The sequence below is a fragment of the Trichosurus vulpecula genome, chromosome 4 (genome assembly GCF_011100635.1).
Source record: "Trichosurus vulpecula isolate mTriVul1 chromosome 4, mTriVul1.pri, whole genome shotgun sequence".
In the NCBI taxonomy this organism is placed as follows: Eukaryota; Metazoa; Chordata; class Mammalia; order Diprotodontia; family Phalangeridae; genus Trichosurus; species Trichosurus vulpecula.
Genome location: NC_050576.1, coordinates 441,259,354 through 441,285,194, shown reverse-complemented (window position 1 = coordinate 441,285,194; position 25,841 = coordinate 441,259,354). Strand labels below are relative to the sequence as shown.

The window sequence follows — 25,841 nt, the reverse complement described above, 5'->3', positions numbered from 1 at the left end:
AGTCATCCCTAGGTGTCCTTGCTGGTCTTGAGGTCACTGCTCTGCTGGCCATGCATGGTCACTGCTGGCCACTGCTCTGATGGCCATGCATAGTCACTGCTGGCCATTGCCCTGATGGCCATGCATGGTCACCACTGGACGCTCCTCTGATCACTGTGCATGGTCACTGCTGGTCACTGCCCTGCTGGTCTTCTGGTCACTGCCTTGATTGCTATGCATGGTCGCTTCTGGCCACTGCTCTGATGGCCGTGCATGGTCACCACTGGCTGCTGCTCTGATGGCTGTGCATGGTCACCGCTGGCCACTGCTCGGATGGCCATGCATGGTCAGCACTGGCTGGCTGCTGCCCTGATGGCCTTGCAAGGTCACTGCTTGGTCACTGCTCTGATGGCCGTGCATGGTCACCACTGGCCGCTGCTCTGATGGCTGTGCATGGTCACCACTGGCCGCTGCTCTTCTGGTCTCCCGGTCACTACTGGCCACTGCTCTGATGGCTGTGCATAGTCACTGCTGGCTGCTGCCCTGCTGCTCTCCTGGTCACTGCCCTGCTTGTCATGGCTGGCTGCTGCTCCCCTGGGCAGGATGACTCCTCTCCACTTTTAGCTTTTGGTTTCAGCTGGAGTCCCCCCTTGAGCCTCTCCCACCTCCTTTTTCATGTATAGCCTGATTTTCTGGTTTGCTACTGCTGTCGCTTTTCTTTTTTAAATAAAAGCAGGAATCTCATACAGCCCATCCTGGACAAGGGACATGCCCTAGTGATGGGGGAGGAGCTGCTCTGTCCCTCTTTGCCTCAAGTGGCTGGAATGGCTGTTTTGTCTCCAGAAAATCCCACTCCCCAGGCTCCAGACTCTTAGGAACACAAAGGTTCTCCAGCTGACAGGCTCCTTCAGGCTTAAATCTGCTTTCTTCAGCAGGGTGGGGTCTGTCTCAGAAGTCTCTGTCTGGTTTGGGTTCAGAAAGTCTATGTAACTCTTGATTTAATTTCCAGGGGCTGAAGTAGCCTAGTCAGCATCTTTCACAAAGCTCTTCTAGAAAACTTTCCAGAGTTCTAGGGGCTGAGCACCCCTTCTCCCCCCTCCCCCTACCAACGTAGAAAAGGCACAGGAACAAAGCTAGACCCAGGGGCAAGGGCCAAGGTGACTGCCCCCCTGCCTCAGAGCACTCTTGCCCTTTCCTACATGCACATGGCTGGTCAGCCTTCATTCACACAGTGCCTAAGACCCAGTGATGAAATCCTAACAGGACCGGTAGTTTGGTGGAGAATGCATCAAGGTATAAATGGAGTGGCACTAGGCTGACCACATGGCTCCCAATTACAGGTGAAACACCCCTGGCTCTGGCTGCCTGCACCAACCAGCCAGAAATCGTCCAGCTGCTGATGGACAATGAGAAGACGGACATCGCCTCCCAGGACTCGCGCGGAAACAACATCCTGCATGCGCTGGTGACGGTGGCCGAAGACAGTAAGACGCAGAATGACTTTGTGAAGGAGATGTACGATATGATTCTCCTGAGAAGCCAGGACCCAGAGCTGGAGACTGCACAGAACAAGGATGGCCTTACGCCGCTCCAGCTGGCCGCCAAGACGGGCAAGTCAGAGGTGAGCCGCGGGGCAGGGGGGTGGCCCAGTCGGCTCACCAGGGCGCCTTCCTGGGACCTGGGCAGTGCCAGGAGTTGGGCAGCTGGGGGACCAGAGCGTCCCAGGCCCAGAACTGTCAGAAGCTTCAAGGGCTCTCATATTAGAGAGGAGAAACTGAAGCCTGAGGTCTCGCATGTCCTCCCGTTCCAGAGTGGGAGTGCCTTCCCTGTAGGCTCAGTCCTTGCCTGGCCCAGGGAGCATCTCAGGGATATCCCCCTTTTTGGCATCTGGTGCCACACACGGACTCTGCACTTTTAAATGCACAAAACAAACTATATGGGAAAGCATGGGTGTTCTAATATGGGAATCAGATTGTCTTTGATAGGAAACTCACGTGGGTTAATCACACTTCTTGGCATAGAATAATATAGCGGCAGCCCCCTTAGAAGTCCAGAAGGACATGGCCAGGGTCTGAGCTAGGAAGTTGCCAAGTCCCACACCAAGTCCAGCCCTTCCAAGTTTGGGGGTCTCTTCTCCACGATGCCTTTCCAGAGCCTGGCCAAACTCTGCCTAGAGACAGTTTGGGGTCCTGCCTCCCCAAGATACAAGCATTCCCCTGTCCTCTCCTGCCCCAGGAGGCTTGTCAGCAGGACAGGCACAAGAGATCCAGCCATGGGGATCGACTGCTGGAGCCATCTACAGTTCCCTACCAATGGCTTATGCTGGCAAGGTAGAGGACTGTGTGCTCCTCAAATACTCCCCCTGAGACATGAAGGAGCCCAGAAAGGGACCAAATGCAATGCACTGAGGGTTTATTGACCACCTAACTAACTGAGACAAAGCTGTCTCCACAGAGAGAGGGGGCTGAAAAATGGGGGGCCAGGCAGGCTATTGCTGCCCCCAGCTGTCAACTACAGCCTCCCCTCCCCCTTCACCCCAGCTTGGCCTCAGAAGCGCCATGGTCTAACCACTGAACAGCTGGTCAGACTCAGATGCTCAGGGGTCTTGATGCCAGCAAACTCTCATGGGTCAGCCACAGGTCAGGTGTTTCAGGGCTGGTGGCTAGCCAGAAAGGCCAGGCAGGGTGGAGGCCCCAAAAGGAGCCTTTTCAGTTCCCAGAGAGGCCAGGGATGCTGGGCAGCTCCCAGGGGCAGGATTCCAACAGAAACTGAATTGTACAGGAGAGGCGCCAGCCCCCCACCAGGGAGAGACCAAGGCCTTGGAGAAAAAGCAGGGTCATTGTTCATCCTGAGGGGCCCCAGTCAGGCTCCCTCCAAGCCTTTTTCTGGGGGTCATTCTGCCCCATACCGTGTGTGTGTGTTTGTATGTGTGTGTGCGTGTGTGTGTGTGTGTGTGTGTGTGTGTGTGTGTGTGTGTGTGTCACACGAGCCCTCCACCCAGGTTGGGTTGTGGAAGTGTCTTTGGGGATTTCTGTCGTCCATTCGAGAAGCTAACTTGGTGCCGCTGAGGAGGTCCAGCTCAGGAGGATCCTGGTTCTATTCTGTTTTCTGGTCAGATTCTGGGGGAAAGGGGCCATCAGTGATCTGGGGCACCGCAGAGCAATGGATCTGGAGGCAGCAAGAGCTGACTTCCAATCTTTCTTCAGACACTTCCTGGCTGTGTGACCACGGGCAGGTCACTTAATCTCTGCCTCTCAGTTTCCTCTGCAATGGCATTTGTATAGTGCTTTAAGATTTGCAAAGTGTTTTACATGCGCTAACTCATCCGACCTTCACAACAACCCTGTGCTATTTGATGTTGAAGGAAGCTGAGGCAGACAGAGGTTAAGTGACTTGCCCAAGGTCACACAGCTGGTGTCTGAGGCAGGATTTGAACTCACATGGGCTCATGGGTGAATGGCAGTTTTCATTCCCTCCTTTCCTCGAGGAGGTTGTGAGCTGCAGAAAGAGGAGAGAGGAATGGGAAGAGGCTCAGGAGAGACTCAGGTTTGAATCTTCCTTCTGACACTCTCTGCATGACCATGAGTGAGTCTCTTCAACCCTGGGTCTGTTTCCTCATGTTTAAAATGAAGAGGCTGGCTTCCATGGCCAGCTCTGCATCTGGGATCCAGGAGTCTATGAAAAGGCAGCTGGCTAGGATGTGATGCTGGTGCTGTGTGAGGATGCACCGCATGACCTAGGGAACAGGCCTCAAGTTGTGAATGGAGATGCAGACACTGGGTAGGGCCCTGTGTCCTTCAGGGAGTGACTATGTTGAGTGTGACCTTCAAGAACACCAAAACACTGGCATGTCCACATTCAGACAGCAATGTACAGACATTTGCTCAAGTTGAATGGTACAGCTCCTTAATAAGCACTTATCAAGTGTTTAGGGTTTTCTCCCCTCTAGGTCTTCTTGAGAATCAGTGAGGCAGACAGGGAAGAGAGGCCCTCTCTCAACTCCCTGCCTGGAAGCAAAAGACTTGAGATCAGAAGTGAGCATTCCAGAGTGTACTTATCCCTCCTCCCCCAGCCTAGGCAGCTGATCAGGGACTGGCAGGGGCTGGAGGGGTGTGGCTCAAGTGAAAATGGGACGGTCACCCCTTTCAAATATCAAGGGGCTCCTCTGCTCATCCTCCCTCCCGAGCTAGGGATGGTGGGACTAGTGCTCAAGGGACTAGTGTGGAGGAAGTTGGCACCTCCTCAAAGAAAATTCTGTGGGATGGTCACAGTCTGGCCCTTCCCCAGTGACCCCTCTCCTGTTCTCAGATCCTCAAATACATCCTCAGCAGAGAGATCAAGGAGAAGCCTCACAGAAGCCTGTCTCGGAAGTTCACAGATTGGGCTTATGGTCCTGTCTCGTCCTCCCTCTACGACCTCACCAACGTGGACACCACCACAGACAACTCGGTGCTAGAGATCATCGTTTATAACACCAACATTGACGTGAGTGGCCTGCCCCTGGCCAGGGCTGTGATCAGCAAGTCTGGCACTACCCATGGGAGGGGAGCCGGGGAGGCATCTATCACCACGCCTGAGGTCTAAGAACCTTTGAGCCCTTGGGGTCAGGAGTCATTCAGAGTACAATGGCGGCCCCAGTAGGGACCAGACCACCAGCTCTTCCCCACTCGGAGGGCATGACAGGGAGGCAGCAAGGGCCTTGGGTCCCAGGAGAGAGGATTTGGAAGAAGCCAGAGTGGGGAAAGGACAGAAAGAGCAGGTGAGGGGCAGGTCCTGGTGGTCAATGTCCAGTTCCAGCTGGCCTGAGGGCTAGCCAGGGCCAAACCCAGATGGATCTACCCCTCCAATGGAGGCCTCTCAGAATGGTCCAGCCATTCCTCCAGGTCTCTATCTACTCCATGGCACTCTGCTGTTTGTCCTCTTTGTCTCCATCCTTCCACAAGGATAATCAGAGAGAGCTACGTCCCTTGCAGCTGCCCCATCCTGTACATCAGGGCCAGTGGGTGTGGCAGCACTTGGGAACCATGGAGACCGAAAGAGAGTCCTTCAGGGATTTCCTGCCATGTCAGCAGTCCTCAGGGAGACAGTCCTTGTGATGGCTCTCTCCAGGCAGTGTTTAGGATTGGGTGGTGTCTGGTCACCCTGTCTTAAAAGGAAGTCAGATTCTCCTGGCTGGCTCTCTATCATGATCTAAAGTGTTCTGGAATATTGCCCAGAACTGAGGTGTAGGTAGGTGGCAGAGTATCCCATCTTCCCTTTCATTGACCTCATTTATTATGAAAGCCCCACCCTGTGCTCGACCATTATTAGGGCTCCCAGTCACATCTCTCAGTGCCTGGGCTTGTGGTTGTTCTTCAGCTCACTGATGGCTCTTTGGAGCTGGGCAAACATCTCCTTACCCACATGAGGATCAGCTCCTTGGCAGCCAGTTTGGTTCTGTCCCTCGAAATTCAGAGATAATCCCCCTTGGCAGAGAAAACAATGGCAGAGATGCCTGGGCCTCCCTTCTCAAACAGGGGCCCCCAGGAGCTATATCAGCTTTGAGGCATTTGGTGACCCAGCACCCAATCCCAGCCATCACTCAGAGGCCCCCATGATTCAGGGGTTTCAAGCACAAGTTGTTTCCAAGACAAAGACATTGAATTAAACAAGATGGCAGATTAAGCGATAAAAGGAAAATCTGCTCATTTCCACATGGGAGATAGCTCATGGGTCACAACACCATCAATTGAGGAGGGAACACATAAATAGACAAAAAACGTGCATGACAAAAGCATAGGGTGCATAGGAACATATGTGGCCAGGGCATCTCACACCACTGGTGCTGTAGAGCTGTGGGTGTCCTGTTTTCTGCGGGGCATTTCCATTGGTCTGAGTCTGTTGCTCTGCCGCCATCTGCTAGAGTGTAGTGACTAGGAAGCCTCTCCCTGGAAAGGAAGGGCTAGGGAGCTTTCAGCATGTGGTTGAAGGCTATGAACTGCTATACCCAGCCAGGCAGCCCTCAAAAGCCATCAGACTGCCCCAAGCTAAGGGGTTGGGGCTTTTTGTACTTTTCTCCTGCTACCTGATTTGAAGTACTTGGTCCCAGCCGTAGGTGAGAAAATTCTGATTTGGGATTAGAAATTTCTGTTAAAGTCCCTAAATGTCATTCTGTATCCTCCAAAACCTGCCAGGGAATTTCACAGAGTTAAGAGTAAACCACAGGAGCTGAGTGAGGGAGCTGGCCACACGGGGTGGTTATGTCTGTCCTGTCCTGCCCCTAGTTCTGGGGCCCGTCCTGACTGAATCTCCTCTCTCTCATTTCCCGGCCATAGAACCGCCATGAAATGCTGACCCTTGAGCCTCTGCATACCCTGCTGCGAATGAAATGGAAGAAATTTGCTAAATACATGTTCTTCACGTCCTTCTGTTTCTATTTCCTTTATAACATCACCTTGACCCTGGTTTCTTACTATCGGCCACGGGAGGAGGAGGTACGTGAGATCTCCACCGGCCTGCAGTCATCCCTGAATGATAGCGTAAGCCAATCGAGTCCCTTCTCATCTTGATTGATAATCTTGAGTTCAGTTCTACTAGATTTCATGCACAGGTCCTATCAGGGGTCACCTCTGTGTACCTAAGGGGAAGGCATGAGCCCAGCCCAGCTCAATCACCGGGTGTTGTACCGAGAGAGTATACAGAGGTTGTTGTTGGAAGCTAGCTGAGGTCTTGGGCAGTGAGAGCACCAAATGGGTTGGGTGACAGAAATGGTTCACAAGTAAAATGGCAGCCACATCCTTGACAGCATCTTCTTTCCTCTTCTCTCATGCAGTCAGAGGTCATAGGACCCTGGCACCTAGGACTTCAGGGTCTAGTTGAAGAAACAAAACTCCTACATGTTACACAATTGGTAACAATGAGTCTCAGTCAGAGGGGTATCTACGGCTGCTCTGTCAGACTCCATCCAGGTTCTGAACTGTTGTTTGTGGTTGTTTGTCCTTCATTTTCAAGTGAATTGGATGTAAATGAGGGAGGACTGTGCAAAGTCATCGGCCTCACTCTCTCCTCCAGAGCCAGCTGGGTCCAGTGGCCACATGCAGATCAGGATGATTGGAGATGGCCCTGGATTTAGTGGGAGACCTTGGCCTTTTTAAGCTAAGGTCTTTTCCCAGGTCTCAGTGACTGAGGCAATGCCCATTCAGTGATTAAGGCTAGGTAAGAAATGAGGCCTCTTTACCTAGTCAAAAAGTTTTTTCTTCTGGGAGGGGAAGACCCTCAGGGTTTCTGGCCAAAACGGAACCAGTTGCTGCTTACATTCACTCTGAGCCAATCAAGGTAGGAAGCTGGTACCACTCGATGGAAGAGTACTGTTGGAATAAAGTGTAAGGAGCCTGGAAAAGGAGGGAGGGACAGCCAGGCCACAAAGGTCTTTGAAGGACAGACAGAGGATTTTATATTTGCTGTAAAGGTGGGGAAGGAGGAGACTCATAAAAAGAAATATGTTGCAGATGATTCTAAATCAAGGAAAATAAACAATCTGTCAATGTCTGGAGCCTGGGGGCCTCTGTAAAATGAGAAGTCATCACAACAGTAATAGTCAGCCTGTGTCTAGCTCTGTTAAACCTGCAAAGCACTTTGAAAGGGAGATCTCATTGATCCTCTCATCAGCCCTGGGAAGTTGGTGCCATTATGATCCCCATTTTGCAGTGACTTGCCCAGGGTCACACAGCTAGTAAGTATCTGAGAATGGATTTGAACTCAGGGCTTCCCAAGTCCAGGCCCAATACTCTATCCATTGTGGTGCTATGTGTTTGCTTAAAGCTATTCATGTCTAGCTTGCCTTACAGAGCTGTTGGAAGGCTCTAGAGAGATGCTGAGATGGTGAGTGTGAACACAGTGGGGAAGTCTAAAGTCAGTCATTCACATAATAGTGTTTATGGATGGAGGTGCCAGAGTCAAAGCTGGAAAGGGGAGGGGACAATATTTGTTCCATTTTCTTCATGGGGAGAGCGTCTGTGGTCTTGGGATAGAGCCGGATGGGCCAAAGTTGTTTCTCCTCTGGGTCTGGGGGCTTCTCTAAAATCTAGTCCAACCCCTAAAAGATTACTTACAGGGAGGATTCAACCATGAGCTGATGCCAGATAGGTTCAGTAGGGACAGTGAGAGTTGTCCCACAGGAGCCTGGCTTCCCAGAGAGTGGGAGGCTCTCCCTCCTCGGGGGCTTCAAGGCAAAACTGATGGCCAATCCTGCTTTGGGGGTGAAGGGGTTTGTTCAGCCACAGGTGGGACTGGAGGCCACTGAGACCCCTCCCAGTTCAACTTGTCTGAGGCTCCAAGACCAATCCTAATCACTCCTGGAGGGCCTGTCACAAGGACTGGCTCCCTATGGGCAGGCCTCTGGCATGGCAGGAAGTCCCCAAAAGACCCTGCCATTCTCCTTGTGTCTCCACTTCCAGGCACTGCCGCACCCACTGGCCCTGACACACAAGATGGGATGGCTGCAGCTCATCGGAAGGATGTTCGTGCTGATCTGGGCCACATGCATCTCTGTGAAAGAGGTTAGTGGCCTGCACCCTGCCCCTGCTGCCCAGCACATGGGCTCTGAACTGTCCTGGAAAGAGGGCAGAACTCTGTCTTCTCCTCCTCTTCCTGGCATGGCCACCACAGGTGATGCTAACAACAGCTGGCATTTCCAGGATACTGGAAGGGCTTCCTGGTGCTTGATAAGCCCCCATCTCACTCAGCTGCTGGGAATCTGAGGCACTGGTCACTCAGGTCTCTGAGCCTCAGACTCCTTATCTGCGGCATGGGAGCGGTGTAGCAACCAATGCTTCCAGGAGGGGGGAGGCACAAGGAGCTGGGAGGTCAGCCTCCCACTTCATGAGACAACTTGGACAAGTGTCCTTATCTCTTCGGGCCTCAGTTTCCCCTGTGTGGAAGAGCAAATTAACGATGAGAACATTTCTTAGTTCTCTAATGTTTGTGTAAAGCTTCATCCCATGCTCACTACAACCCTGGGAGGCATATGCTGCAAGCAGCATCCTTAGTTTGCAGATGAGAAAACTGAGACAAGCACTCTTTCCACTCTCTCTGTTGGTCTCTCTTTCTCTCCTGTCTGTTTCTCCCTCTCCCCCTCCCCTGACCTTCATGTGTGCTACATCCATCCTTGCTACACTCTTCCCAAACTTGACCTGTCTTTTCCTTCATTTCCCTCCTCCAAGTGTGTTCACAAGCTGCCACCCATTGCTGGAGTGCATTCTCTCAGCTCAGGTTCCACCACCTCCAGGAAGCCCTCCTTGACTTCACTCCCCACCCCACTCCCCCAGTTCCTAGAGCTGTTTGATTTCTCCTTTGCCCCGGCAACCTCTGGTCTATATTGTGCTTATGTGTATATGAGTTGTCTCCCTTGATTTGGTAAGGTCCTTGAGGGCAGGAACTACTCCCTGTACTTGTATGCCCAGGGCCAGCACCATGCTTGGCACAGGGCAGGTGCTCAGCAAATATTTGATTGAGTTGAATTAGACCAGGCTCCTAAACCCTCCAATAAAGGGCTTTGCGGGGGTGGGGTTGGGGGGGAATGTATTTCCTCAGCTGTGGAACTTCTTCCTCTCCTAGGGCATCGCGATCTTCCTGCTGAGGCCCTCAGACCTGCAGTCCATCCTCTCTGATGCCTGGTTCCACTTTGCATTGTGAGTGCTTGTGGGGAAGGGGTGTGGCACATATGGTGATGTGTGTGGGAAATGATTCTTTGCTGGGGAGAGAAGGGCTGAGTCACTGGAAGAAGGTTGTTGAGGGAGACAAGCACAGGTAATGCAGAGAGAGTTCGGAAGCATCGCCATTTTGGGATGCTGGTGCCCGTGGCGGGAGTTCAGCTGATGTTACAAGGCCAGCTGGGCCTGGAAGGCGAGCTAAGGACCACCAGCAGGCCATTCCTTTTAAAGCTGTGCTGGTGGAAAGAGGAGGTCCAAGAAGAGTTAGTAGGCGGTGGGCTGGTGGGGCTGAGGCTGGCATAATGATAACAGACAGCAGCACAGAAGCAGAGCACCTCCCACTTTCTTCTGCTTATGATCCAAGCCTTGGAAGGAACAGGACAAAAGCAGCTCTCAGGTGGTTCAAACCCAGGATACGGGGACAATTTGAGATTCCCCGACTGCCCTGGCTGGGCTCCAGGCTGGTGGCAGGTGTGAGTGTGCCTTTATTATCCCCCCATCCATCCTAGGGCCTTGCCCAGAGCAGATCCTTAGTAGATGCTGCCTGGATTGGGTACTATTTCTGAGCCCCCATCAGTGATCTGTGAGGGAAGGATAACCACAGGCTTCAAAAAGGGCACAAATGTTGATGCTTAACTAAAGGAAAAGGAAGGAGGTCACAAACCACAGAACAGTGACCCTGACTGATTTCTGGCACAATTCTAGAACATATTGTTAAAGGGATGGGTAGTAAACATTTAGAAAGGGAAGCAGTGATCACAGGAACCTTCATCAAGAACAGATCAGGCCAAATAAACATCATTTGGGGATTTTTGTAGCAGAGTAAATAGATCAAAACAACATCACAAATGGGAGCTCTCTAGATGTCCGTGATCCCCTTAATGAGGTCTCTCATGCTACTCTTGGGAGTGATGGTAGGACTGTTCCCTCAGTCATTAGTGCTCAGAAGTCCACACCCAGGGATCCAAGCCTGACATTCATGGTTACTGATGAGTGGGCAAGAGATTCAGACCACATCTGAGAAAAGGAGGCTTTATGAGTACAAAGCCTTATATTGGGATCCAAAATGTCCACGCCACAAGTGGAGGAAGGAGACCCCCCCAGGGTTTTAGAGGTCCCTCCTGTCACCAATGTAATGAGGATGCTAAGGTGGGGGAGGGGGAGGGCAGAAGGGCTCAGGAAGAACTCCTTTGAACTTGGCCCTGGTCAGGCCTCATCAGATATAGGTTCAGGTCTGGGCCTCACAGTTTAGGAGAGATGCATCCAAGGAAGTGACTAGGATGGGGAAGGGTCAACAGAGAAGGCTGGAGGAACTCTAGGTGTTTAGCCTTGGGTGGGGAGGGACTAGAGAGCTGGCTTGGAGCCTGGTTCTGCTTGGGTGCTGGGGGCAGAACCAGCGGCAGGGGGTAGGACCAAGGCAGGAAGACTTCCCCACAATTGGTGCTGCCTTGGGAAGAGAGGAAGGGGAGAGGGCCCCCCACCCAGGCTTCGGAGCAGAGACTGCCTGTCAGGAATCTGGGAGTTCTGGGATTCTTGGTCCACTCTCGGTCAGACTAGGGGGCTGCTGAGCTCTTGGCCAATGTGAGTTGTGAGTTACCCCCAGCCTCCAGCTGACATATGCTGGAGGTAGGGTTCAATTGAATGAGCATATATTAAATGCCTACTGTGTGCCAGGCCTGGATGAATAAAGAGCATCCAGTTAAGGCAGAGAGGGGAGTCAGTGCTGGGTGCTGAGGCTACATTCTCTCAGAGAAAACATCAAACCCAATATAAGTCAATACCAAATAAGTATGCGGTAAATGCAGTCATCTGACATGCGAACCACTGGGGCATCAGAGAGGGTCTCTTGGAGGAGGTAGCTCTGAAGGGAAGCTAAATCTTCCAGGCCACAGGGCAAAGGCTCTCCCGCCTCAAGACGCCACTCAGACCCGCTGATGGCACCAACAAAGCTGGGGATGGGGCACCCCCTCCCTTAAAGACCCTGGTGACTTCCTCAGGGCAGAGGCCTGACTGGGCAGCAATGAATAGCCTTTTCTTTGCTAACAGTGGTTCCTTCAGTCTCCCTGCCTGCCCTGAAGGAGTTGGGGGAAGGGGTCACAAGGGTAGGAGGTAGGGAGTGCTTCCTAGGGAGGGAGCCCTCCCAAACCCTCCTGCTCCTTCGGGGTTCGGCACCCAGAATAGGCCCTAGGACTTAGGGGGGCTTGGTGCCGCTCATCCCCCGTGGGCCCAGGGCCAGCCACCCTTGGGTGCCATGCCCGTTCAAGTCAATCCAATAAGCATTTATTAACAGAGACACAGAGGAAAAAGTCCTTTCCCTCGAAGAGCTTGCATGGGGAGGGGGGCGGGGCGGGAAGGACAGGAGACCAACTTGTCCACACACACGGAAGCCAGCGGCCAACACAACGTGGCATAAACACAGTCATTTTAGGGAAGGGGGCAGTGGAGCAGAGATGAGGGTGGATGTATGCCAGACCTGGGGAACCGCCTGGGTAAAGGCGTGGAAGTGGGAGAAGGGATGTCACCACGCTGGGTCCCGGGGCTGGGGAGATGCCACTTGGGGCGAGTCCCTGGTGGGGCCGGGATTCCTTACGCCGAGGCTGTGTCTCCCGCAGCTTCATTCAGGCTGTGCTCGTGATACTCTCTGTCTTCTTGTACCTGTTTGCCTACAAAGAATACCTGGCCTGCCTGGTGCTTGCCATGGCGCTGGGCTGGGCCAACATGCTATACTACACTCGAGGCTTCCAGTCCATGGGCATGTACAGCGTCATGATACAAAAGGTGAGCTGCCGCCAAACTTGGCACCCACGTGGCCGCTGCTCTAGAGCCCGGCCTCGAGTGGGGTCTGGGCCTCCACCGACGGCGGGCAGCATGGAGAAAACGCCTCCTTCCACGTTCAGTGTGAAGGCGCAGGATGGTGCGAGAGCGCGCCGGGGAAGCTTCAGGGCAGCCAGGGGCCGGCTTCTGAGGATCCGCAGTCCTCAAGTGCTCGGCCTGAGGCTGGAGAACTATGGGATGCTGAGCACCCTGTGACCCTACCCCAGGGGCGGGGGTGGCGACGCAAGGCTTCTGTCCTTAGGGGGTTTACTGTCTTGCTGGAGAGGCGAAGGAGGAACGGGGAGGCTTCGGGCGGGCAGGAGGCAGGTTTCCAGGGAGCCTGAGAGAAGAGAGAGACCGGGCTCGCGGAACGCGGGACGTTCCATGCTGTCCCTCGTGACCGCTTTCTTTCCTTTTAGGTCATTTTGCACGACGTTCTGAAGTTTCTGTTTGTGTACATCGTCTTCTTACTTGGGTTCGGCGTGGGTAAGTGTCCTAGGGTTTCCTTTCTTTGAAGAGCCAGCAACGTCGCCGAGGGACCAGCTGGTCGCACCTGAGGCATATTCCTCCTCCTGCTGAGGCCCACAGATTCCCCATCAAAGAGCAGGCTGGCTCAGGGGCAGCCCCTCCAGGCCGGCTTGGCCCGGCATTGGGCATGCACGGTCCTTGATGGGCGATCTTTCAATTGATTTGCATGGCCATTCATGGAGCTTAACCACAGACCCATTTTCAGCCGTTGATTAGGTATCTTCCTGAATCTCCTTTGGTTATTAGAATGAACAGCCTAACAGCCTGTGATAGGTGGGCATTGGGCTTGAGTTGGCACCAGGTGTTGGATTTGAGTCAGTGCTAGAAAACCTGGGATGCCACAGCGAGGCACCGCCACGTGGCTCTTGGGCATGACGGAGGCCGTGCGGGGCGTGGTCCTCTTGCAGGCCCGCGTGGTCTCTGGCAAGAGGAACTAGCTAGGACGTCCCACCGCTACAAAACCTTCCGAGTTTTCCTGGCCTAGTGGGCGCAGAGAGGGAAGTCTGTTCCACTTCTCACAGAGGGAGCCACATGGTTTCCCTTCTGTGGGCTGCCCGCGCGCGGCGCAGCCCACACGCCCTTGGGACGCAGCTCTGATACCCCTCGGGGCTGCTTCTCGGCGCCCCGGAGATTTGAAGCGCTCTTCCTTTAGCCAGAAGTCCCTAGCACTGCTTCATTTTCATTTATTTCAGGGGTTTTTAACCCCTTTGGGGGGGTGTGTGATGGACACTTTTGGAAGTCGAGTAAAGCCAGAGTAGGAGTTTTAATTATTTAAAATAAAGTGCATTGAGGGTTACAAAGGAAGCCAATTATAATACAGTGATCAAAACAAAAAAAAAGCCCTTTAGCCTCAGATTAAGACTTTTATGTATTTATTCAGCCTTAAATTAGGGAAGCCAAGCATCTACGGTAGAGTGTTTATCCAGCTATACTAAGAGAGATATGCCAAAGAGAGAGTGTTGTGTTTGCCCTCGGGGTGCTTCCTGTCTGGTGGAGAAATCCCAGGTATACGTCAACATTAGAAACCCAGGATGAAACCACAGTATAAGGCATGTGTAAACCAGGGACAGGGTCCAGGGTCCAGGCCATATGCAGTGGTAGGAGAGCACAAAGTGGCCTGAGGTCGACTGGGAACATTTCCTGGCAGAGAGAGGCTATAAAACGGCCTTTATGAGACGGCAGGATTTAGGGTGGGGCAGCAGTGGATAGAGCACCAGGGTCAGGAGGACCTGACTTCAAATATGGCCTCGGCTACTTGCTGTGTGACCCTGGGAAAGTCGCTTAACCCTGTTTGCCTCAGTTTCCTCATCTGTAAAATGAGCTGGAGAAGAAAATGCAAACCTCTCCAGTATCTTTGCCAAGAAAATCCCAAATGGGGTCACAGAGAGTCAGACATGACTGAATAGCAACAGGATTTGCTCGAAGCAATGAATTGCCCCAATGACTTTCACGGCTGACGCCTTAAACCTGCTTCACCCGCAGATAGGGAACACTCTTTGCTGATGTTCACCCACCTTCTGTTTTCTTTGTTGTCTTCTGGCTCTGGCATTCCCAGAGTGCTAGTTGTGGGTAGCAGGAAGAACCTCTGAAAGCTTCTAGCATTTCTCCTCGGCAGGCAAGCCTAACTCTTGATCTTGGATCTATCCTTAAAATGTTCTAAAGAAAGAAAAGTCCTCCATGCCTGTGCTTCCCACCATGCTTAGCAGCCGCAGGCGCCGTATTTTGTATTAACCGTGTGGTCACGCGTGGGGCTCATGTGCACGTAGCCTGTGATCATGCGTGGGTCCTCTGTGTTGACCATGTGACCACGTTCTTTGTTCCTGTGATTTTTGAACTCAGATGGGGGTTGGATTTGAGAGGCAGGGAGGGAAGGGGACATTCCCGCCAGGGGGGAGCAGCTTGCTTTGTGGGTAGGTAACTCTCTGTCCTCCTCCCCAACCAGCCCTCGCCTCCCTCATTGAGAAGTGCCCCCAGAGCAACCCCGAGTGCAGCTCCTACGGAAGCTTCAGCGACGCGGTACTGGAGCTCTTCAAGCTCACCATCGGCCTGGGAGACCTCAACATCCAGCAGAACTCCAAGTACCCCATCCTCTTCCTCTTCCTCTTGATCACCTACGTCATCCTGACGTTCGTCCTCCTCCTGAACATGCTCATCGCCCTGATGGGGGAGACCGTGGAGAACATCTCCAAGGAGAGTGAGCGGATCTGGCGTCTCCAGGTGGGCAGACCCTGGGCCCCTTTGACAGGTGGGGAAACTGAGGCCCATGTGCCCGAGGTCATACAGCAAGGTTGTAAGAAAACTGGGACCAGAAACCAGGCTCCTTCCATTGTGCCAGGGAGATGATGTCTAAGAAAGCTGGAGCACCAGGAGAACTTGGTTCCATGGCATCCCCTCAAAAGTACAGGAATGGGGACGGCCAATGCAAAGGCATGAAGGCCGGATATGGAGGGTCATGTGCAGGGAATAGGAAGGAGGTGCCTTTGAGACAGAAGCAGAGGTACAAGGGCCCCATGTAAAGCCGAGCAGGGGAGTGAGGACTGTCTTTGCAGGGCTTTCACGCCTCACTGGTGTTTTCTCCCAGAAGTGATAGGGAGCCCCTGGGGATGTATTTCTTTGGAAGGGGAGTAGTCAGGTCAGACTTACATCTTAGGAAGACTATTTTGTTGATGTGGAATGTCTGGTGGCAAGGGACTGAGGCTCAGCAGAGGGTCTGGGCTGGGTGATGAGCTCCTGGGAGTTGATGGGATCACCAGGGAAAAGCGTAGAGGGGGGAAGGAGCCAGGCCTAGGGAAGGGGATGAGGGCAAAGGGGCCAAGAAAGAGAGATTCCCCATAGAGGAGGAGGAGGGGGACCAGAAAGGAGGAGAGTCACTGACAGATGCCAAGAAGGGGGAGCATCCAGAGGAGGTGGTACTGACGACGCCAGAAGCTGCAGAGCAGTCCAGAAGGCCTAGACCTGAGGATGGACCACCTGGATCAGCGGCTAGCTAGCTTTGGAGAGAGCTGTTCCCTGGTGGGAGCTGGTCTGTACGGGGCTGAGAAGTGAGGGAGAGGAGAGGATTGGGAAGCAATGGGAGTCGACGGTGCTTTTCAGGAGTTTGGCAGAAGGAAGGGGGAGCTGGTGGGCAGCAGCTGAACTAGGGGACACCACCAAGTGAAGGCTTGTTAAGACAGGGAGATCTGGGCCTGTGGCTGGTGCTTCACCAGTAGAGCTCAGCAAGGGAGGCCAGCCTGGGCCAGGAGCTCGTTACCCGCAAGCCTGGGTCATGGATAAATAACAGCATTGGTCTGTTACATCGCCCCCCAGATTTCTGGATGGGGAAGGAGTTTAGAGACCATTGCCTCCAACCTTGTCATTGTGTGGAACAGAGAGGGTAGTGGATGTCCCCAGGTCACATAGCTTCTAGAGAAAGCTCACATAAAGCCAGTTCCCCATACCCTGGACTGTCCCTCCCAGCTCTGGCTCCTGAGGCCACACTGCCTCAAACACACTCAAGGTCATGGGAGTATTTTCAGCCTCCTTTCCTCCTCCCCTCCAGTCCTTGAAGATTGATTGCATGAGCTGGGCACTGTCTTCCCTAAGGGGCTCCCAGGCTGGGTCCAAGGGTCTCAGCCCATGCTTGTGTTTCCTTGCCAGAGAGCCAGGACCATTCTGGAATTTGAGAAATTGCTGCCCGAGTGGCTGAGGAGTAAGTTCCGCATGGGAGAACTGTGCAAAGTGGCTGATGAAGACTTCAGGCTGTGTCTGAGGTGAGTGTGTGGGCTGCCCCAAAGGGTGTCAGGAGTAGCCCTGCCTTGAGTCACATCAGAGCTGCCATCTTGCTGTGGGGCTTCTCCTGTGGCTCATCATTTAAGCTAGGGCTTTCCTGGTATTCAGGGATCACTCAGTGCTTAGCACAGCACATAGTAAGTGCTTAATAAATGCTTATTGACTGCCATAGGTCAGCATTTATTAATCGCTTGCTGTGTGCCAGGTGCTGTGAAAGATGGTAGGGAGAGGAAGACCAAAGCAAATCATCCCTGCTCTCATTACTTTCTATGGAGGCAGTGCGTGCATGTGCTAAATACACACAGACTAGATTGTAAGAATGGACGCATGGGGGAGGGAGGACACCAGCAGCTACTTCGAAGGATCAGGTGCCGCTACACACAGAGGGTGGCTCCTGAGCTGAGACTGAGGGGATTTCACCAGGCAGAGGGGAGGAGGGAGCTTGACACAGGTGTGGTGTATGGCCAGAGCCAAAGGCCAGGTGTGAGTAATAGGCCAGTGTGTGTGTGTGTGTGTGTGTGTGTGTGTGTGTGTGTGTGTGTGTGTGTTGGGGTGGGGGGGGTGGAGAGATGGGTAAGAAGACTGGAGGGGGCCAGAAGGAGCCAGCTTGTCAAGGGCTTTCTGTCCCAGACAGAGGAGTTTATGGGTCCCCAGAGGTGTCAGGGCCCTGCTTAGGCAGCCTGGCTTGGCGGCTGGGGCATGTGAAAGGTTTCTGCTGTCTCCACATACCTGGCTTTTGTCTCCTTCCCAGAGGAGCCTCTGCAGCCCCCAGATGCTGTGGTAGGGGATCCTGGGGGGTGGCGGCAGCTCTTTGGGAGTAAGAAGTGGGCAGAAAGCTTCTCCCCTGGCAGCCTTCCCTCCTTCCCTCTGCTGGATTTAGCCCCTTCACAATTGGGTGGGGAGAAGAATCCCTTCCCAGGGTCTGATCTCCAGCCTCAGGGCTTTTGGGATCCTCCCTTCCCACCCCACCCCAGGTTCTAATGCTGCCCACTGTGGCTCTGAACAGACTTCAGCGTGGGGCCTCAGAGCAGCCAAAGGTCACCTGTGAGGACTTTCTCCCTTAGCTGGACTCAGGTCCACATCCTGTCTGTGGAGGAGGGAATTCTGGTGGATTCGAGGGCCAGAGTGAGCTTCTGAGCACCAATGGTGCCCCAGGGATGGGGAAGGGCCTCACAGAATGCCCCAGCCTTCACTCTGGTCTGGCCACAGCAGACCTGGCTGGGGTAGTGCCCTAAACATCTCTTGTTCTTCTCAGGGCCCTAAGGATCCATTGTCTGGCCCTGCATAATCTAGCCATTGTAGGGGACTTGGGGACATCACTGCCATATCCTCTTCCCCAGCAATGGCTAACACACTGCCTGGCACAGACCTCAGCTGTGTGCCCACCATGCCCACTGCTAGAGCCTGCTATGAATTCAGCATATTCAAGGCAGAGAAGTGCAGTTAACCCTTTCTGGTGGGGCAGACTGCCTTCTCATCTAGTGGGCCAAGGCGGCAGCCCTGCCCATTTTCTGGGGAAAACGGTCATTAGAAAGAGCTTGTCTGGGCCTGTCTCTACCACTGAGGCTCTAGCACTGACCACCAAGAAGTGAGGGAAGGAGTTTTATCAATGAGTGCCAGCACCCAGGACTGGTGGGTCTACTCTGTGGCCAGTGCCCAGCCGGCTAGATGTTACTCTGGGAGAAATGTAGTGGCCCATGAGATGATGCCTGAGAAGACGTGAGGGAAGGGAAGGCTCGACTTGTCCAGCATAGTCATTGTGGAGAAGTTCAAAGGGAGGGCCATATTGGGAGAGCTGCAGGCCTGGGCAGGTGGAGGAGGAGCTTATCCGGTGATCACTTTATTACCTCCAGAGACTCCGCCCCGAAGAACAAATGGACTTGGGCTACCCTCCAACACTGGCCACTGAACAAGTTGGGGAAATCCCAAGTCATGGAGGAGGTGGGATTTCTGGGTCACATAATGTGCCAAGAGGGAGCAGGCAGGGGGAAAGACAAGCTTTATGAGACAGTCTTGGCTTCTGCCTTAGCTCTGCCACTCTGCTGGTACCTTGTGTAGACGCGCTGGTGTGTGCTGAGGCCTACCCCGAGACATAGAGGTCAAAGGTGCAGGCAGTGAGCCCAGTGACTTATTGATGTTGTCTACCATCTTGTCCTGCCCAGGCGCTCATAAACAGTTCATTTTAGAGGCCAAGTTGTCCGGTGCCCTGAGGAGAGCTACCCACTCTCCTACCAAACTTGGCCCATATCATACGCCACAGGGATGTGTCCCACAATTTGGTCTCCATAGAAAATAGTCTCCCTAGGGGAAAAAAAACACACCCTATGGAAGAAGGAGATGCTTAAAGCAAAAGCTGGATTTGAGGCAGGGAGGGAACATGGGATGCCATTTTCACCCTGGCTGGCCATGATAGCCCAAGGCCCCTGGAGACCAGCTGTCTGCTCACCTGACATCAGGCACATAGGGCATTAGCCAACCTGAATTAAAGAGAAGACAGCCAATACAGCAAAATGGAGGCGGAACCCCACAGCAAGTGCTGGGGCACCTGAGAGAGGGCTCAGGGTACTCAGCCTGAGAGAACAAAGCAGGTGGGAGCCTCAGGGCCCTCTCCCACTTTCACTAGGTTATTTGTTTTGCATAACAAGCCAGAGTCCCCAGAGAAAGCTTGGGAATCTCTGGAGGAGAGAGTTTGGAACCTCTACAAAATGTCCGAGGCTGAGGGTGATCCTGGCTGGTCAGCTTCAGGCAATTCATGGGTCAGGGAATGGGGACCAAGTCATATCCAGTCGGCGGAGTCTGACAAGCCTCTGCCATCCTGGGGCGCTGCAGCAGCCCACAGGCCAAGGTGCAGAGTTGTCTTTGTTGAGTGGTTTCAGTCGTGGCTGACTCTTCCTGGCCCCATTAGGGTTTTTCTTGGCAGAGAGACCGGAATAGTTTGCCTTTTCCTTCTCTAGATCATTTTACAGATGAGGAAACTGAGGCAAACAGGGTCAAGTGACTTGCCCAGGGTCACCCAGCTAGTGTCCAAGGTCAGATTTGAACTCAGGAAGATGGATGATTCTTCCTGGTGCTCTGTGCACGGTGGGACCCCCTAGCTGCCAGACATGCTGTAGACGTGCCACGTAGACAATTGGAGGACCCGGCTACGTTCAGCTTTTAGGGTTAGGGTTGGGGCGGGCCATGACTGTACAGATTAGACCGGCCTGCTTGTCTCTAGGGGTCAGCGGGGTGGCGGGAGAAGGCTCAGGGTTAGGCCTCTGAGCTGAGGCTGGCTGTTCCTGTGTCCAGCGCTCCACAAAGGAGACTTTTGCTAGATAGAAGTTGGACTAGCTGGCCACCGGGGTCCTCTCGACCTTGGAGCTCCCCAATAACAATGAGGCTAACATTTCTGGAGCACCTACTATGTGCCAGGCACTGCGCTAGGTATTCTCTCAGTCCTCACAACCACCCAGGGAGGCAGGTGCTATTATGAGCCTCAGTTTACAGATGAGGAAACAGGCAGGTAGAGGTACAGTGACTTGTCCAGGGTCACACTGACTGTGAGTGTTTGAGGTTGGATCTTCTCCAGATCTTCTACGGTTCCACTTAGCTGCCCTGATACAGTAGGTGCTTAATAAGTGCTTCTTGTTAGGGATGGAGGCGGCAGAGGGAGGAGGCTGCATGGTGGGCGTGTCACAACCTTAACGGGATCTGTCTCGGACTGCCGCTTCATCAGACACAATGTCAGGGGCCAGTAGGCTGGGCTGCCCTTTGGGGGTCTGCCTGCCCAGGCTCTGGTCACTCACTGCCTAGCCCCTCCCTGGTTCCCCACATTGACCTGACCTTAGTCTAGTCCTCCCAGGTGAGACCCCTCCGCCTCCTCATCGAACCCCCCTGGCCCTCTCATCTGGGGGTGGGGTTCTCGCCTCTTTGATCTTCTGGATCTCCTGCTGTCACTGTCCCAGAGGGCCTCGTTCCCATTTTCCAGATGAGGGAACTGAGGTCCAACAGGAGAGGACCCAGCTAGTAAGTGGAAGAGCTGGGCCTGGCGTCCAGGCCTCCTGCAGTCCAGTATCAGGCCCGGATGTGACCCTCCATGAGATCAGGAAGGGCCAGCTGGCAGCCAGGGACATCCATGGTAGCAAGTAACGAGTCCACTTTGTCTTTGTTGTTTATACAGAATAAATGAAGTGAAATGGACAGAATGGAAAACTCACGTCTCCTTCATTAATGAAGATCCGGGGCCGCTACGTCGGCTAGGTACCGTCCCAGCAAAGCTGGATTGGATGCCCTGGAGGAGGGGGCGGGGCGGCCTGACTGGGGGAGGGGCGCGGCGGCCTGACTTGGGGCGGGGCTGGGACAAGCGCGGAGGCTGCTTGCAGACGTCAGATCCACCACGTCTATTAGCTGGAATTCTAGGAAGGCAGTGTGGGCCAATGGGGAGAGCCGAAGGCTGGCAGTCCGGAGGCCTGATGTGCAGTGGACCCAGCTGAATCTCCAAACAAGCTCAGCTTTCCTTTTATCTCATTTTAGAAATGAATATCCATCATGGAGGACCTCTCCTTGTCCTACTCCGATGCCTCAGGGGCATAGAGGGAGACCTGGGCTCCTGGAGCCTGTGCTAACGTGGGGCGGGGAGGGGGGGGGAGGGCAGTTTCCACCATGATGGAAAGGCTTTGAACCCTTCCCAAATGCCAGCCTAGCTAAATAAGGGGAGGCTGGCCTGGCCCCATAGGGTGGGATCCTTGGCTAAAGAGCTTCACCCAGTCGGTTGGTCTTCCACGGCCCCCTTCCCGTCTTCAGTGATGTGGCAGAGTGTCGGGTGGGGAGCCGTCAGATGATGCTAAGAAGCATACCATTGTTGGGCTTCTGCCTTCAACTTCGCTGCTGGTAGTGAATGGAAAACCCTTGTCCTGTGACCAAGGAACCAGCAAACTGGGGGACATGCTCACTATGCACAAAACCAGGAGAGAGAAGGGAAATGCAGCTCCGTGGAGGGGAATGGTCCGTGGCTTCTCTCAGGAGAAGAGGATGGGACAGTGGGTGGAGGTGGCCCCACTGTGTGGCCAACGTAACCAAGAGCGTCCTGATGCCAGACATTGGGGCATCTCATGGGGCAGTGCAAGCATTTGCCAGAAAGTCACCGAGAAGGGCTGCAGCTTACACACCAGCCATGGTGGAGGATGAAGGATGTGGGAGAGATTCTCCAAAGAACGTGATGGCCCCCCTCCCATGAAAGAAATACCATTTTGATAGGAAGTAACTTCAGTGCAGAGCCGGACATAGGGGGAGGTGCCCAAGATTACAACTCAGGCACCAGGCATGAAGAAGAAGCCAAACACCTGTAGACTGTCTATGTTTCACAGCCACACATCCTGAAAACTTTTTTTTTTCAAGAAGAGAGTAAGGGGGTTCCAGGCTTAGTGAGCCCCATGTCACATCATGCTCCAAATAGAAATGCATTAATAGACAGTGGCTCCTTATGGAGGTGGGCATCATTCTTAATGATGGCCCAAGCCCCAACTTGTTAGAGCCAAGATCAAAATTAAAATTCGGAGGGAGAATTTGAAAAAGGAGGAGATGGCAGGTTAAGACGACTCCACCCCGACCCATTTAAAAAGTGATTGATGCCCCAAATGGGAAATGGACAGAATAATGGACAGCGACAGAAGTTCAATGAGGTCAGTCAGTTGAGATCGCTTCTCTCAGCAAACTAGGGATCCCAGTGCTGTGTGGAGAGACGGCAGCTTAAAGCCCGGCTGGTGTAGACTAGACTCTTTTCTAACTCTTCGCTGAGAAGTCATGGAAGAATATGAACAGTGTCCCCCCCGTGAGAAGCTGGGGAGCAGAGGAAGAAAACCCAGCTCGAAGAAAAGCTCACGAGAGACCTAAAGAGGCAAATCAACCCAACAGTACTTAAGGACCAAGCTGGAAAGAGTACCCACAGATGGAAGATGGAAGCCCTCTGCAGACACACCCAGCACACTGGGGCCACCATGGCTGGCCTCTTACCTCACCATCCTCGATGTCCGTCATGAGGAAGGGGAAGACATGCTGCTGAAAAAGACAAAGACGCTTTAATGACCAGGTACGTACACAGACGAGGTGAATCTGAGGACATCAAGGGACTGATTCTCAAAGTCGAGGAGAGGAGAACACCAAAGGCGTGAAAGAATCTCAGACTCCACTGTTACCCCAAAAGCATCCAGAAAAAGACCACTAGTCCTTCCCCATCTGGACAGCATCCTTAGAAGGATGATCCCCAGCCACACTGAGGGAGCAGGCAGGCTTCCACAAGCCGTCCCCCTCAGCAGACCCCATCTCTACAACAAGATGGTTGATGGAGAGATTTAGAAAACATAGGACCCGCTGGGCTTTTTTCCCCCATATTATCAGAAAGCATTGGGTTCAATTGAGCAAATCTCTGCTTTATAGATGCTCTTCCAGCAAAGTGTCTCCCTGCACACATCAAGATTTTACGTATATAATGGGGGGGGGGAGGGAGAGGGAGTCAAGAGGTTAGAGTCATACACCTATTTTGCCATCTAGGACAATTATTTGTATTAAGGGAGTTGAAAACAGGGAGACAGCTTCTCCCCAAAGGCGCTCACCACTGTCATGGAGAACATTGGACGCAGAGTCAGGCCAAGAACTTTGACTCTGCCTCTGACCCAGGCTGGTTGGTGGCCCCCTGCTCCCCAGAGCCCATAATATGGGCGCCAAACTTTGTGCAGACATTCAGCCAGCAGAGTCCCAGATCTGCCAGCCTCAGACTCCCTGGTAGCTGAGATTAGGATTTCTCCAAGGATGGTGTCTGGCTTCAAGTCATGGAATTTGGCCATCTCCAAATAATTGGATTGGGGATCATCTGCCCAGGCAGCAATGGAGAGGGGTGGTCAGGCTGCAGAGAAACACCCAGATGGAAGGAAAGGTGGCCCAGCCGCATGATGCAAGGGCAGCCCACGGTCAGCCCATGTGCAGCGTCCAGAAAATGTGAAGAAAGCTCCACCTGGGAAGACGCAGATGAAAGCCACACAGGATGGGCAGCAATCTCACACTGACAAGTTCCAGGCCTCTGGACCAGGCAGGCCCCAGGCTTCACTTGAAAGCTTTGGACATGCAGCAGGCACTAATCCTGAGCCCTGCTGACCTGTGCCGGTGAGTGGCTGCTCCCTTCCAGAGTCACAGAGAGATGATGGTGCTAGAGAGATCAGCCCCCAGTCCTCTTGTGCAGAGACCTCTGACGGCCCCCAGGCGCTCACACGTGAGGAGGACAGTGGAGGACTGCCCAAGCCAACCAAGGCAGCATCAGCCCAAAGCCTCAGGGCCTTTCCTCCTGCGGCTGGCTTCCCTGGGGTCACTGGCCACCTGGGGTTGCTGGCCACCGAGGTCCCTTCAGCCTCCTACAGCCAGGCTTGCCCCACTCCCTGTGCTGGGGTATGACTCCCAAAGGGCCGAAGAGGCTCATACAGACAATGCCCATTTCCCTGGCATTTAATGGCCCAGAGATCACACAGAAACCAAGGGCAGGGGCAAGATTTGAACCCTGGTCCCATGCCTCCAAATCCAGGTCCCTTTCCACTGTCATGCATTCTGCCAGAACAGAATAGCCCGTGACCCCCCAAATCCTCCTCACCTAGGTAGATTTGCACCGCACTTTGAGATTTGCAGAGTCCTTTCTTCCACATCTTTATCTATCTACATCACCTTTATTCATTCATCCACTTATGTGTGTGTGTGTGATTTTCAGCACCCCAGCAGGGAGGCAAGGGCTGGCATTATCGCCCTCTTCTTATAGGTGAAGAGACTGGGCCAGGAAAGATGAAGTGACTTGCTTCACGTCATAGGACCAGCCGGATGGTGGGAGCTCTGTGGAGCTGAGGCCCAGGGCCCTGCCTACTGTTCCACACTGCCTACTTTGTACTGATGCGACATTACAAACGTAGTGGGGAGGGACCTTGGGCCTCAAAGGTCCTGCCAGTGGAATGTCAACTGTAGCCTGTGCCATCAGGTGGGCCAGACTTGGAGGCCAGGACCAGTGCTGGGCATGCATCTGGCCACTGGACGAGGATCTCATTCTAGGGCCATCTAAGGGACTTGGGAAGCTCTGGGGCCTCCTCACTAGCTTTAGGGCTAGAGCCTGTGGTGCTGGTATGTTTAGAAACCTGGGTGAAGTGGGGGTAGGGGGGAAGGAGAGCCAGGATCCTGGCCCTTCGAGGGTTTCCAAAGTGACCCCTCTCCTTCCCTCCTCTCCTCCTTTCCTGCTCCCTCCTTCCTTCCCTTCCTCTCTTCTTTCCCCCTCCCTTCTTCCATCCCTCCCTTCTTTTCTTTTTCCTCAACAGATCTCAGCAAAGCTCAGGACTCCTCCAGATACAACAGCAAAACCACCCTTAATGCATTTGATGAGATGGATGAAGTTCCTGAAACCTCAGTGTAGTCAGCAGAGGCCAGTGTGAGGCCTAGTGTGAAGAGGCTGCGGCACCCCGGGACCCAAGTCCTTGGGAATATGGTTTTGCCCCATGGGCCTGGACCTGTGGGCTGGCAGACAGCACTGTCCCTGGTGCCTTTGGGGGTACTAGCCCATTTGGAGGAAGGGGCCCAGCAGGCGGGCCCTGAGTCCCTGAGACTTTACCTGTCTGTCTCCATATCTGGCCTTGTTCGTCCAGCCAGACCTTCTGCCATTGGTCCCTTGGTGAAAAGGCCAGTGTGAGCTCTCTGCCTATAGGAGGCACAAACCTGGCCTGGCCACCAGGGGCCTAAGCTGAGGTCCAGGTGGATCCAGGGTCTCTGGCCACAGAGGAGCCGATGTTGGTGGTGGGGGCCCCAACCTCCTTCTTCCATGCTCACGTTGTTCTCCCAGCAGGCTAAGGGTCTGTGCCCCATGAGGGCTGGGGGCCTCCCCCCAACTCTTGGCCTGTTGGACTTTAGGAGTCCCCTGGCGGGGGAGGGGGGCCCTGGGCCACAGCTGTCCCATCCCTGTCCAAGTGGAGGAACCCTATAAGCCAGCAGAGATAGTCATAGTGAGCCACGTGTTTAACATAAGAGACATTTCAGTTTGGAGTCAAAAGCACTTCATGGGGACCC

The 25,841-nt window shown here is 53.7% G+C and overlaps 1 protein-coding gene across 1 annotated transcript in view; it reads left to right on the top strand.

Moving 5' to 3' along the window:
* TRPV3 (transient receptor potential cation channel subfamily V member 3) overlaps positions 1-25,194 on the top strand; it is a 45,167-nt gene extending 19,973 nt beyond the window's left edge. The window contains exons 7-17 of the mRNA XM_036757055.1: positions 1,320-1,600; positions 4,288-4,464; positions 6,294-6,452; positions 8,415-8,516; positions 9,574-9,647; positions 12,281-12,446; positions 12,902-12,968; positions 14,953-15,227; positions 16,647-16,759; positions 20,938-21,017; positions 25,100-25,194. Of these exons, the coding sequence (XP_036612950.1) occupies positions 1,320-1,600; positions 4,288-4,464; positions 6,294-6,452; positions 8,415-8,516; positions 9,574-9,647; positions 12,281-12,446; positions 12,902-12,968; positions 14,953-15,227; positions 16,647-16,759; positions 20,938-21,017; positions 25,100-25,194 (1,589 nt within the window). The remainder of the gene's footprint in view (positions 1-1,319; positions 1,601-4,287; positions 4,465-6,293; positions 6,453-8,414; positions 8,517-9,573; positions 9,648-12,280; positions 12,447-12,901; positions 12,969-14,952; positions 15,228-16,646; positions 16,760-20,937; positions 21,018-25,099) is intronic.
* The last annotated feature ends 647 nt before the right edge of the window (positions 25,195-25,841 follow it).